At 37.8% G+C, this 14,633-nt stretch overlaps 1 protein-coding gene across 4 annotated transcripts in view; it reads right to left on the bottom strand.

The window, feature by feature from the left end:
• The window catches only part of syk (spleen tyrosine kinase), an 85,766-nt gene that overhangs the window by 15,406 nt on the left and 55,727 nt on the right, over positions 1-14,633 (bottom strand). For all 4 annotated transcript variants that reach the window (XM_072659666.1, XM_072659667.1, XM_072659665.1 and 1 more), the window contains 2 exons: positions 7,875-8,324; positions 3,827-3,987 (listed from right to left, as the gene is read on the bottom strand). In XM_072659666.1, the coding sequence (XP_072515767.1) occupies positions 3,827-3,987; positions 7,875-8,276 (563 nt within the window). In that variant the 5' untranslated portion in view covers positions 8,277-8,324. The remainder of the gene's footprint in view (positions 1-3,826; positions 3,988-7,874; positions 8,325-14,633) is intronic.

Genomic DNA, 14,633 nt, shown 5'->3' with positions numbered 1-14,633 from the left:
TATATATATATTAGGCTGAATCAGTTAGGAAATAAAAGATTTCAGCATTCCATGTTCAATATGCTGTCATTTCCCATGTTGAAATTAGCTTGAGTAAATAAAATTAACATATCCAACTACATCACAAATCCAATACCAATAAACTCCAGTAAGCCTGTACTGAGTGAGACTGACAATTTATTCATTCTAAGTATATGAAATAAATCACATTTGGCTTACTGACACTTGATTGACAGTTTGAACAACAGCAACAATGTCCCTCAGTTTGATTTACTGATTTAAATAATGTAGGAAATATTACATTTGATGAGAATAAGGTTATTTATGTTTACCTAGTTGTATGTATAGGTGCAGACTTTGCACTAGTGAGGGAATAACGGCAGATATGATGTAGTTGCACGTATAAATTGATGCATGTAGGCTGTTGAATACTTTCAGCAAGTCTCCACCCAGACCAGCATTATATTTGTATATTTAATATTTGTAAAAGGTAATTATAAATAAATGCACCTAGTATCAATACTATAAAACCCCACATGGGTAGTAACTACTAGTTAGGTTTACTAGTTAGGTGAGGTTACATTTACTTGGTTAATTTGTACTTTCCTGAGCACACAACAAATTTACCAGAGTTGAATGAACACTCAGGGGATGTATGTAACACGTACAGTGTTGATTTAACACTGCCAAATTTGCTGCAATATTTGGCAATATTTTAACCTCTAAAATTTCTTGGAATGATCAGTTTTCCTGTCTTCTTCAGCACTGTTATAACTCCGGAACGACTGGTCCAGTTTGTATCGCTTTGCTTTAGTTACTGAGTAGTAATCTTTAGAGTATAATAAAAGTCACAGAGCACAGGGGGTTAAATGATACTTTTACTTCTACTAGTGTACGAGTAACGTCATACTCAATTACAGTTTTGATTAGTAATTCATATTTGTAATAAATTACATTAATTAATCTCTACTTTATCTATTTTTTCATTGTTGTATTGGTGATAGCTCTCAGGCTGTTGAATACTTTCAGCAAGTCCCCACCCACTTAACATCATTTTACTAGATGTGGCACAGCTTCCCACATTGTTAGTGGGTTTGTTATGTGATAAGAGTGTTAAGTATTTTGATTAAGGTTGATTATTTGTAAGTTTTTGGATTAGTCAAATAAAAAGTGCTATCATCAGTTATCATCAGTTATAGTGTTTGCAGACAAAAACAGAAGCCAAGTTAGCTGGAGTAATCCGTTGCTACAAAGCATTTAAAGAGTGGCAGTGTAATTTTGTGTTTATATTTCAGTTTAAACTAAAACAAAAAAAGTTCTTCCTTCGTCCTAAAATGAAATAATATGCAACTCATAGATGATACATTTCTGACCTTTACTGTACATTTAAAAAGGGCTGGAAACTGATGTTTATTTTAGTACTTTGTATAAAAAAGGCAACAGATATTCTGCAAACGTACACTGGTTTATATAACCATATAAGTAATTAAATCATTAAATGCATAAAGATGTTCTGTTTACTGAGCCGAAGAAAGGCATTATAATAAATCAACATATTGCTGCTGTCCAATGAAAAACATGTATCTCCATTTTTAGTTTTCTCCATGGTTTAAACCCTGTAGCTGCTCTGTACACTGTGTAAATAGTTCTGGATGAATAGACCAATAAAAAATGCTCTAAATGACTTGGAATAAACTCTTATCTTGCATTAGCTTATATTCCAAGGTCAGGACATCTTTGCCCTCTCCTGTAAAGTCACCATTTTGGAGATACATGTTTTTCATTGGACAGCGATGATACAAAACATGACCCTCAGAATGGCAAATATTACTACAGTTCATTGTTTTTCTTATTGCTGCTGTAGAAACTCAAAATGAATCTAAGAGACATAAAAAATTGAAATCATCTAATTTAGCAGAAACGAAGTTTTGTGCTGAAAGAAACGCAGGGTTTCCTGCAATAGGTAAAGGTGCACGTATTTGTCACTGTACAGTGTACACTGTACAGCGAAATGTGTCCTCCACATTTAACCCATCTGGTAGTGAACACACACTCACACACACACATGTGTTAGGGGCAGTGAGTACACACACACCCAGAGCGGTGGGCAGCCAACTCCAGCACCCAGGGAGCAGAGAGGGTAAAGGGCCTTGCTCAAGGGCCCAACAGTGGCAGCTTGCCGAGCCCGGGAATCTAACCCACCCAATAGAAGTGGTGTAGTGCTTTTCCAACAGGCTTAGTATACGATATACTGTGTGCTCTAACATACAGACACTCACACTTTATCTCTTTCTCGCTCTCGCTCTCTCTCACACACACACACACCCACACTAACAGAAATACACACACACACACACACACACACACACACACACACACACACACATTCTCATTTTCTCAGACTCCACCTCCACTGTTTTTTTCTGGTCACTTCAGGAAGTCCTATGAGAGCGGAAACCACAATGCCTCTCTCTCTTTCTTTCTGTGTGTGTGTGTGTGTGTGTGTGTGTGTGTTTGTGTGTAAGCTCAGAACTCAAAAAAATACATGATATTCTTGTAGGAAATGATTCACACACCCAGTCCAATTCAGCCAGTGTATGCAATGAATAACCCAGTTCACCCATATTACATTACATTAAGCCTGAAATATCCTTAGCATGACAATAAATAAATAAATAAATAAATACTATAAGCCTTAAACGTACCTAAGGAAAGGTTCTATGTTGAGATACATAAATGTCTTTCCGAATATTTTTTCATACTGATATGAAAAAAAGGTTCATTAGCAATTTAGCAACTTACTGTTGTATGTAAATGTTTGGGCGCCCCTGGTGAAACACATTTTGAGTGTAAATATGTGAATAAATATTATACAGGAAGCAAACTTAACTGCAAAACGGTTCTGTTAATTTTGGATAAGATGCCTGTTTATATCCTACATTTAACAGACTTGAAAAAAATATATATGCATATATTTCATGTGCCATTATTTTTGCACATACCAAATGTGCTGATTTTAACTGCAATGTTTTAAATTAGGCTAATTGAACACTAATTCTGCTTTAGTGACATTTTCTTTTATTTACTTATTTATTTATTTTTTTTTTTTTTTATGAAAATAAGACCAGGCATGCCTCAAGTTTTGCATGACTGTATACAGATTTGCTATACATCCCTACTCACTGCATCACTAGTATAAAATCCCATATGGGTAGTAACTAGTTTACTAGGTTTACTAGTTAGGTGAGGCTACATTTACTTGGTTAATTTGCACTTTGCTGAGCACATAACAAATTTGCCAGTGTTGAAATTTGAAACACTGGCAAATTAGCTGCAATATTTGGCAATATTTTAACCTCTTCAATTTCTTGGAACCCAGTTATACCGCCCTGTTATAACTGTTATGGCAATTTGTGTCACTTTGCATGTAGTTTCTGATTAGTAATCTTTAGTGTAATAAAAGGTGTAATAAAAGTTACTTCTACTAGTGTACATTTGTGATTTCATACTCAGTTACAGTTTAGATAGTAATACAGTAAATCTTTTTTTCCTATTTTGTCATTGTTCTAGACCACAATTTCAGACCATAAGAAGAGTAGAATGACTTCTCAGCTGTTCCTATGCTAAATGATGCTGGATGCAATAGGATGTTCCTCTGCAGTTCATTTATGAGCTGCTATTTTCTCATTTATTTAAACTGCTTTTCTGTTAGCTTAGTAATCATTTCCGTTTGTTTGTACTTCAGACCTGTACCCATCACATGCCAGTTCTGGCTCAAAACAGTGCCTGTGCAGGACAGAAATACGTGTTCTGCCTGATTACTTACAGAAACTTGCCGTTGATGCGCGAGCTGCTGTGTAAGCGCAGCTCTGAGTCTTCGCGTGTGATACTGCCGTGGAACCAGGGCATCTTCTCATGAGCTGTGGTGGCAATCAGCTTCTCCAGCTGGGGCCTCTGACTGATGATGGCCTGCTCCAGTGCAGCCCCCTGTCCCAAACACATGAATACCACATTATGGTCTGAAAGATGATGAAGCTAAAGCAGCATTAACGCTCAGCGCATTTCTGATTAAAGTCTGTGCATCATAAAATGGAATGGTCCTATGTTATGTAAAGATATATTGACAAAAGTATTGGGACACCTACTCGTTCATTGTTTCCTCCAAAATCAAGTTTGTTTTTTTTTGTTGTTGGAGTAACTCTCTACTCTCTACTGTCCAGGGAATGCCTTCTACTAGATTTTCGAACATTGCTGTGAGTATTTGGTTGCATTCAGTAAAAAGAGCATTAGTTAGTCAAGAAGTTAAATGATCAACAACCACCTTATCCATATTCCCTATATCACCCCAAAATAATTAGATGGAGCACCACCATCATTCCACAGTCCACTCACTGTCTGCTCTATTAGACATCCCTACCTAGTTGGTCCACCTTGCTGAACTGTTGGTTTATGTTGGTCATCCTCTAGTCCTTCATCAGTGATCACAGGATGCTGTTGGCTGGATTTTTCTGGTTGGTGAACTATTCTCAGTCCAGCAGTGACCCTGAGGTGTTTACAAACTCCAGCAGCAGCACTGCTGTGTCCGATCCACTCATACCAGCACAACACACAATACTAACACCTTACCATCATGTCAGTGTCACTGCAGTGCTGACTCACCACCCAAATAATACCTACTCTGAGGTGGTCCTGTGGGGTCCTGACCAAAGTATGCAGAGAAACAGATGTACTATGGTCTGGAATTATAGAACTACACAGTGCTCCTCTATGGTAAGTGGAGCTGATATAATGGTGAGGTGGTATTAATGTTATGGCTGCTCAGTGTAATGTCTTGTGGTCAGTTACTCATGCCCACAAATGTGTCTGTCTGTTAGTTTATCTGTTGGTCAGCTTCCCCTTGTTCCTCTCTTTAAGATGTCTAGAGCGAAAACCTGATAGAGGATGTTGGAACAGTTCATATAGAAGACTAGTATTTAGTTCCACCTCGTTTAGATGAAGACACTTGATGCCATACTCTAAGCTATTTACCAGTATGAAGGGGTTTCTTGTTTCGGAAATAAGAAGTTACCAAACTGTTCCTAAAAGTTCTCAAAAGCCTCTTAGCAAGATTTTTAAATGATAGATAGAGATTCACATAATTAATCTCAGTTAAGACAATCTATTTTGGGACAATGGGCCCCTGAGTGGTAAATGCTCAAAATTATGAGCCTTTTATAATCATGATCATGATGAAAAACGCTTCCGCACTGCAATTGCGAGAGGTGGGACTTTTTCTGGTGGCAGCCCCACACAGCATGGTTAGACTATTGAATTTGTGAAACCAACATGCTGACAAGTAGGAGTTTTCATAGGACAGTCCTACCTAGGACCTGCCCTACCTCGGCTGCAGCCTAGGCTTTGAAGGCTTTTTTGAGTCAGTTTTGAGTTCTGCCAGTGTCCCAAAATAGTTGTATAGGTCAAAAGCTCGGAGCCCAGTCCCTTATTATCCAGTCCACCAATGTCTTGTTTTTAAACCCTGTCCTGTAACTGTGTTCAGGTGTGTCTTGTTAGTGTGTGTCAGTATACAGCATATACCCCTTGTCTTGCTCTTGCTGAGCATTGTTTGTTCAGTAGTTGAGAAGGGAAAGGCAATCTTCTGAACTCCTAAAACCCTTCCAGTTAGTGACCTCAAGTATCTTGAAAATATCTTGAGAAGTGGAAGTTAAAGAAAGTCATGAAAGTTTAGGCACATCCTACAACACAAAGAACTGACACCTTCTGATCATTTTACTGAAAACCAAGTAGGAAATGTGGGCCTTAAGAATGACGTTTATACATATGCTCAACACATCGGTTCAATTACTAAAGCACTTAAATAGTGATTTCTATGATGTTTAAAAATACATTTTTACATCTCAGTGGTTGGTTTAGGCTGGTAAGTTTGCTTCTCGACATGCACTACTATTTTTACCTTGACTCACTAACCCCTCGCATGCTTCCTAAACAACACACAGCTTTGAGTTATTCGAGAAGAGCTGATGTGCAAAGAGAGTCATCAGTCGCCTTCCTTTAACTCTAAAAAGAATTCAATATTTGCCATTCAAACCCTTCAAAACATACTAATTTTTTGGAATCTTTCTTCATATAAATAATCAATAACTAGTCTGGAAGTACAATATAATTTATGTAAAGATTAACTGGTGACACTTTACTTGTTATTTATCTCAGTAACATCTCAACAACATCTCAGTGATGAAGCAGCATCAGAACATTCAGTAGAGTATCAGGAGACTTTTACTGGGGACTTCTACTGAATTCAGCTCTGTAGACTGTACTGTTCAGATCTGTAGATGTTGACCTGAGAAATCACTGATCATCTAACAGATCCAAAACAGCCCATCTCAGCATCCTCAACCAGCTGTTAAAGACCGCTGACACCAGTAGTTTTTGATTGAGGTTAAGGTTAGGAACAGAGCCGGGGGTTAGGGTTAGGTTTTGCTTAATGGAAGTAAGATATTAGGTCTACTTCATGCAACAGATCAATAGTAAAGCTTCTTATTGTTATTGTGCATCAACATTTGCCTCAGTGTATTCAGATCTCTCACTGCTGCTACTGTACTGATATGCACTAAATGTAAAGAGTTTATTCGTCTTTAACATACGATGACCCACTCAAAATAAAGTGTGGTCAATTTATCAGCGTGAGGACGTGCATCCTGCACCCACCAACAGGTTTAAGGTAAGCTTAATTTACCCTCGCCTGCAAGAAGATAAATGTGTTTAAAAAAGACACATTACGTGAGCTCTGTGTCAGATGTGGAGATGTGCTGGTTTTCAGGAAGTCTCTCAATGAATGATGACCTCTTTTAGCATGCGAGGAGCATTAATGGCAAATAAAAAAATATTGTGTAGACCATTTTTCAGTTCGTATAGATCGTTCAAATATAAACAGTGCTCTGTTTCAGTGGTTTCCAACCCTGAGCTTGTAGGGCCTCTTGCTCTGCTGATTGTAGTGGTTTCCTACACTTACTCTTACCACTACATTTATCTCAGAAAGGGCCCGATAGCTGAAACAAATGTGTTGGGTGTGCAGGTCAGGGCTCATGATTTTTCAATGTAAGCAATACTGGTTTGGGGGGCATGTTACCTGTTACATTGCTAACCACTGGAGACACATCTGGAAAAATATTTGTAATTTTTATTTGTTCTAATGCATTTATCTTTTCTTACATTTACATTTATGGCATTTAGCAGACGCTCTTATCCAGAGTGACAAACAAGGTTATTCATATCACAGAGGAGGGCCAATGTAGTGTTAGGAGTCTGGCCCAAGGACTCTTATTGGTGTAGCGCAGCATAGTCACCCAGACCGGGAATCGAACGCTGGTTTCCCACATGGTGTTGTAACTCAGTGGCAGGTAGTGGTGTTATCTGTTGTGCCACACCAACCAAATTGTATATCATATAAAAATGACAACTAAATAATTTATGAGTAATGTTTTTATCTTAAGTGTTTTTGATGAGTATTTTAACCTCATTATTTTAGTAAAAAGTTCTTTCATGTAGGAAAAGAGCATCAAAATTAAAGATATTATTAACACCCTCTGAAATAAACCCCCTAAAGCGTGACCATAACAACAGCCACTTTGATTACGATGTTATAGGGTTATTGTAGGACTATTTGTAGGACCAAGGAATTTATCTAGCTTTTTTTTTAATTTCCCAATAAAGGGAGCAGTTATTAAGGCCCTACTATGAACACAGTGTCTGAATCTTGCTAAAGAAGGCCTTCCAAATGAATGTGCTGAGTCAGTTGTGTTCAGTGAGCTCTACTGTTTAACTGTGCACCAGTATCCACAAAACAGAATGCTCTATAGAGCTGTGCTGCCACCAACCTGCAGGTTCCAGGTCTGTTTGACATACTGCCTGATGAGCTGCTCCTTCAGGTCCTCAAAGGCCCCCACTTTGGGCTCCACACCACGAGGTCGGTTGCAGGGTTTCTTCAGCAGACAGATAAGCCCGTCAGACTCCTGCGCGTGGTATTCTATCACGTCCACTGGGTTCCGATGGGATTTCCCGCCCGCAATGGCATAGGTGTCGTTCAGCTCCCTCTCGATGGTGTAGTGGTAGCACTGTCGGCCGTAGGCCACAGACAGAGCGAAGCCCCCCAGGTAGTTCCTGCTCTGGCGCAGCAGGTAGAGGCCATCGCTCATGCCTGCCTGTCTCAGGTAATCCTCCGCCTCCTCTCGAGTGATGTTGCCATAGAAGAACGACAAGGTCGGAACATTTTCTGCCATGACTGCTCACCTAGCTCCAACTGCCTCGAGAAATCTGACTCTTGTCACCTGAAAGATGAAAAGAAGGGATGGTTTTATATCATTTGTCACTTCATTTAAATTCCAGCCAACATTTATTTGCTTAGAAAAACAAAACAAAACAAACAAACAAAAAAAACGGCAATACAAAAAGCAGCTGTTTTATGCGGCTGAAAGGTAGAATTCAACATATTTTGTTTGATTAATAGGAGTTATAATATAATTATAATAGGACATTTCTTTTTTTGGGACATTATAGTTATAATAATAGGAGATTTGTTCTCACATTTATTTGAACTGTATTTTTTGTAACACTTAACAAAGTTAAGTAGATTTTTAACTGTGTTAAGGTAAGGATTAGGATTACCAAAGTAATTCTAGGGTTAGGTATCTACACTGCAAACTGTTCTAGCACAACATCGTGGTACCAGCTATTCTTTTTACTCTACTTTGTACTGTAAGTTTATTTTTCTAGTTCAGACATGGAGCAGACTGAAAAGTGGGTAGAGAACTCTCAAGAACTTTGGGCTGGAGTAAAGGTGGCTCCTGCTTGTGGTAGGATGCCCCCTCATAAGTGAATTCAGGATTGACAGATGACAGGTTTAAAGGGAGGAAATTGGGTAGTGGAGGGCTGAAGAGACTTGCTGTAGGCATCAGCAATTTATACAATGTTAGATTTGTTAGAATGTAGTTATTTCATACAAAAACACATTTATTGTCAATGGTTTTAAACTATTTGCTTGATTTGACTTGTATTGTATTTAAATGTTATTACATAATTAGTTCATTAGTTATACAATTAGTTTACATAGCATAACATGTTGCATTTTATTGCTGTCACATAAAAATGTCATATCTCCAATATAAAAACCTTCTTAACTAATTTGCATTTGATTTGCATTCCCTGCTGGAATTTCTCTGCTTATTTCACTAAGCTATAAGTGAGATGTCGTTTAAAAAATCACATAAAAACCACACATAAACTTACAGCATGCCGTTGATGACGCTGGTGATTACTACAACTTCTGAGGGTTAAGTTATAAGGTTAACCATTACAAGATAAATTACAAGATAAAGCACTTGTTGTGCAAGTTGTAGGCAACAGAAAAGAGAATCAGCCAGCTGTAAAGCTCAGAGAGAACCCGTCTATAAAAAACATGCCTGATGTCTGAGGTTTGCTCCTTTATTTTGGTTTTGGAGCTTTGAGACTCCAAAGTTTTGTATTTTGAGATTTGAACAAAGCTAATAAGTAATGGATGTTAATATCCCACCAATCCCAATAATAGCCTTACCTGAGCCCCAAGCAAAACTTGACTTGACTCGGGGGCCCCCACCTGCTTCACCTAAACCACATCTATATCCTGTACCAAAGTACCTACACGCACACACATATATTAATTCCCCTTAGAACAATCTGCTGTTAATCATGTACCAAGTACTTCCTCCGTTTACTTGCTTGAATAAGCTACTGATGAAAAAAACAGACCTTTTTGAATTGAGGTTTTCTTGAGGCTATTGAGGTCAGTGATATCAGCATAACAAAGCACACAACAAATCTCATGACTAGTGATGGTGATGGTTTAAATGATAGACCTCACTTTTAAGCCTTTCCATAATGTTCCATGAGATAAATAAATATATATATTGTGTCATTGGTACTATGATGGGCCCCCTTTGGCAGGTGAGGACCCAGATGCAATTTGTGTATAGGAAGAACTGGCACTGTATCCCATCTAAGTGCAGGCGGGGCTTAACGAGACACAGGCAGGGTGGAAATAAGCCAATCAGGGGCTTGTCTGCTTCAGCTGTTGCTGTGGCAACTAGCTGGAGCCCTAACATTCTGAAGGTCGCCACCCACATCTACTTCCTAGAGGGAAAATTTTACAATTTTAGATGCAGCAGGACCGAATTTTCAACTACTTGGGGGTGCCAGCGACTAATCGACTAGTCGCCAGCTAATTTAATAGTCGATTAGTTGGTCATCACACGTGTTTCCTGCGTCAACGAGAAATGGTTCAGGACGCACCAAAAAAAAAAAGAAGATCTTTTTTGAATACAGTTTACTTTTTACAGTAATAATTCTCTTAATCTGGAGGCAGAGTTATGAGTAGAGTTATGTCTGTGAGGTGTGGGAGTGTCATGTGGACACAGGCTGAGTGTAGAAGGAGAAATCTTTAGGTAAATCAAGAGACGTTGTAAATGAGGAGGCCGGTCACGGGTTCAAATGAATGGGAGTTCTCATATCGCTAAACATGGCACCAGTTTTTGGATAAAAATTATCATTTATAAACAAACTCTGCTCTGGATGTTTCTTTTTCCACCATCATGCTGTTTTTTCTTTTGTCCTGCACTGTTTGTGCACACAGAACTGTGAGTAACTGAGGGCCGGGAAGGATACATCAGCTGCACCATCTAAATCGCAACTGTTTTCTAGGCTGTATATGAAAGGTGTTTCACGTAGCGGCCGCCAAATCCAACCTAGACTTTGGGACTATCATTGTGGCTCTCGCCAGAAAGTGTCAAAATAAAAGTCACTAATACAAACAATAACAGTAATAGCAGTCAGCAGTAACACAAAATACCTTAAAGCTAAAAGCTAAAATTACAATTGTCCCTTTTTTCTATTTTCTGATCTGAAAAATAATAGAAAACATGATTGTTTTTGTTATATTTTATGACATCTACTTTGCACAGCCTTGGTTTAAACATTCGACAGGGAAAATATACTGAAGTTTAATCAATTATTTTTTATCTTTTATATCAGCAGGAAAGTTCTTCTGAACAAGGAATTCATGTTTTGTCTACATTGTTACCAAATGCATTAAAACAACCACAAGCTAGATTTATTTTACTTTAAAAGTTATTTGGTAATTGAGCAATTCATCATCTGAATAATCAATTATTTATTTTTAATATTTTAAATATAAAAACGTTGTTGGTTGTTATCAGCATAAAACTGTTACTGTTGGAAAAATCACTTATAAGGAGTATGTGTGTGGAAAAGCTTTTTGATTAAAAAATTACAAAAAATATACTGCCACTTTAAATAGACTGGCTTTGCGGGTTTTCACACTGTTTTATGCATCAGTATCTTCTGTAAAGTTGCAAACTTCACACATGAAACATCTTCAACAGTATTGATGAACACACCTCAGCACAAGGACAGATGGGCACAAATGCTCTGCACTGTTTCACAGCTGCAGCTGTCAGCAGAATAAGAGCTAAATGCGACTTCACTACTCCTGGCTCTTAAAACATGTTCTGAAAATCTAACAAATGCTGGTACGAGAGTCTTTGTACAGATGAAACCAGGACTAACTTAAGGATACCCAATAAGAGGGTTTCTGAAGTGTATAGAGCTATTCCTTCTGCCCGGATCAAATGCTGCAAAACTGAAAGGACGGCACTCCACAGTACAGATAGATGATTATCCAACACATACCACATTACCGAAAACAACCCAAAAGCTTCTTTGCAAAGAAATACAAGACCTGACCAAGCATCTCAAGGGAAATAGGAGAAACCGTCAAATGACTTGCATTTAAGCATTAAAATACTTCTCTTATTTATTACCATGGTAGTCTGTCCTGTTATTTTTGAGCCTGTACTAATGGAGGGAACTGGAGTGTAATTAAACTCTTTGTATTATAGCTGAAGGTCCACACTTCACTCAAATCTCCTGATGTGATGTAGAGAGGTAAAATTACTGTCCAAAATATCCCTGTCCAAATACTTATGAACCTGCCTGTCTCTGTACACTGACACTGAAAAGGGTTATTTGACTTTGATTGATGGTGCCACACAGAACTGCTTTAAAAAGGTTCTTTAAAGAAACCATATACACAAGATTTTCCATCATACAGAAGAAGAACAGAACCAGTTTAAGCATTCAGATGTTCTTTAAGGTGCACTGGTTCTAAGTATAAGAAGTGCCTTTACTAAACAGTTCCTCAAACCCTTGAGGAACCCCCACCCACCCCCAAAGAACGAAGGAACTAAAATCACCAATAGTGGAACCATGTTTAGTACTATAAATAACCATTTTTTACAATTTCTCAAAAGAACCACACACAACACTTACTCCTTACAGAAGAACCACTTCTCCCAGCAAACGAGACAAAGAACTTCTTAATATGAATAATAATTCATTATTTTTAAAACTATGATAGCCCATTTCTAGGAAACATTACTTAGAAATTGTATTTAGTTCTGAACTTTAGAGTATATCTAATACACTACATAAGAAAGAACTATTTAATAAAGTTATGTAAATTTGTGGAGACTTAAAGTAGGCAGTCATTTTCTCTCTTAAGCTGTCTCTTAAGTAACCTCTGGGTTTACAGTTTACAGTCTAACTAATGACAATCAAATAACCATCTGAATGCATATAACTGGTTCTTTGCCTGGTCAAACGGTTCTTGTATATGATGCAAGGCCTTCTTAGAGAAGCGTGTAATGTAGAGGTGTTAGAGCCGGTTTACCACCCAGAGATACAGAGAAAATCAGCTATCAGGCTTATTATATTCAAAATCCAATGAGATCAATAAAGCAGGGGATTGAAAACTACAGTCTATCAAATCATGAAGGTGGTGCTGTATTTCGATGCACAGCTCTTTATGTAACTCTAATGGCACATTTCACTAGCAGTTAAGTTTACAGCTATCACAACGCTCTCACAACCGTAAGCTCACACTGCAGTGTGGGTGTTGCTTCGGGAAACAGCAGAGGGGCAAGCCTTTCGCTGTCAGCTGCCAGTCCCGCCTTATTTCACACTTCTTTTTTTAATTCTTCATGCTTTTTCTCAGTTAAAGACTGGTAAATGAAAACATAGATTAAGCAATATCTTGTTTTCTGCTGATTCAAAACAATTGGGGGGAGGGTGGTTACATTACTACAATAAGGGTGATATGGCAAGAATACACAACAACATAAATAACAACAAGCTGGAATGGACAAAACACTGAAGCCACGTTTTAAAAGGCTACACTTATATTAATTATCTTAATAATGGAAAACAATCTGTAGTTTAGGACTTCCTTACTTTTACAACTCCGAAACCTCACAACCAGTTTATGTTATGTTAATTATCCTGAATTACTGAAAATGTAATAAAAAGTCAAAGAGTCCACTAGGCTGTGAAGAACCAAGGTGGGAAAAAGCCCAACTACAATCGCCTACAGAGACAAATGTGTTCATTGTTTATTGTGAAGTTTTGGTACACTGGTTGTTGTTGACTCTCTAAAATGGGCCTAAATACTTCTTTATCATCATCCACACAGTTTGGTTCTAATTTTTTTTTTTACAATATCCATGATAAACTCTGGAGAGTATTTTAATGTCATTTATTATAGCATATTGTCACTGTCACACAAAAAACCTTGTATCTGGCAGCTTTACAGGAAAAGATAAAAAGGCAATGAAAGGCAATGTAAAACAATTTGATTCCAAATCATTTTGAAGCATTTCTATTGGTCCATTCATCATGAATTCAGACACAATGTAAATACCTGCTGCCAGATTCACATTATGATAAAAAGTGAAAAATTGCAAAAAAAAAAAAAAAACATTTTCGCTTGACTGACAGACAATGTCTTACTGGCATATTGCCCATCTCAACTTTAAGGCTTTGCATATTTTTCTCACTTGACTTCATTGCATCTCTAACGCTGAGTGCAAGGCTAAAGATCAAATAGAGCTGAATGACTTTCAGCACTTTTACAAGCTAATTTATGTTATTCTAATTTTCTAAAGAACAAAATAACTCAGACTAGGCTTTTATCACAGTGTGTGAACAGGTATCCTGAGCCAACACTTCTTTAGGCTTCATTACGCTTCATTCATTTCAAATTTTCGTAGTTTGGTTTTCTTTTTTCCATTAATTCAGAACAAATCTAAACAACATGCCAATGTGCTCCATGTCTTTGTGTCCTGGTGTTACGTGCAATCTTTCTCAAATGCATGGCAATAAAATTCAGAACGCAGTTATAAAGTGAAGTAAATCAGTGTCAGTCTCATAGAAGCTGTGGAAACATCAGGTTGGAATATTTCATATAAACCCAACATCCAGTCTAACACACACTTTCACTTGGATTCCTCCACCTCTTGCCTATTTGTTTTACGTACTGAAGAAGCAGAATGAATGCCTGTACAGTTAAAACAAGTCAAATAAAGCAACAGGAAGGTAGACATCCTGCTGTCCTTTTCAGACGCAATCAAAAAAGGCAGGTATAGACACAGCAACAAAACCTCAGTGCTACACTTGTAGTTGAAAGAACACAAAAAGGCGAGCACAGGTATAGAAGCGCGGCTCTCCGAACACAAAAAACCTGACCGCAAAAG

The sequence above is a fragment of the Salminus brasiliensis genome, chromosome 16 (assembly GCF_030463535.1).
Source record: "Salminus brasiliensis chromosome 16, fSalBra1.hap2, whole genome shotgun sequence".
Taxonomy (NCBI): domain Eukaryota; kingdom Metazoa; phylum Chordata; class Actinopteri; order Characiformes; family Bryconidae; genus Salminus; species Salminus brasiliensis.
The sequence above is the reverse complement of the archived record's forward strand: the minus strand, read 5'-3'. Positions and strand labels throughout refer to the sequence as shown.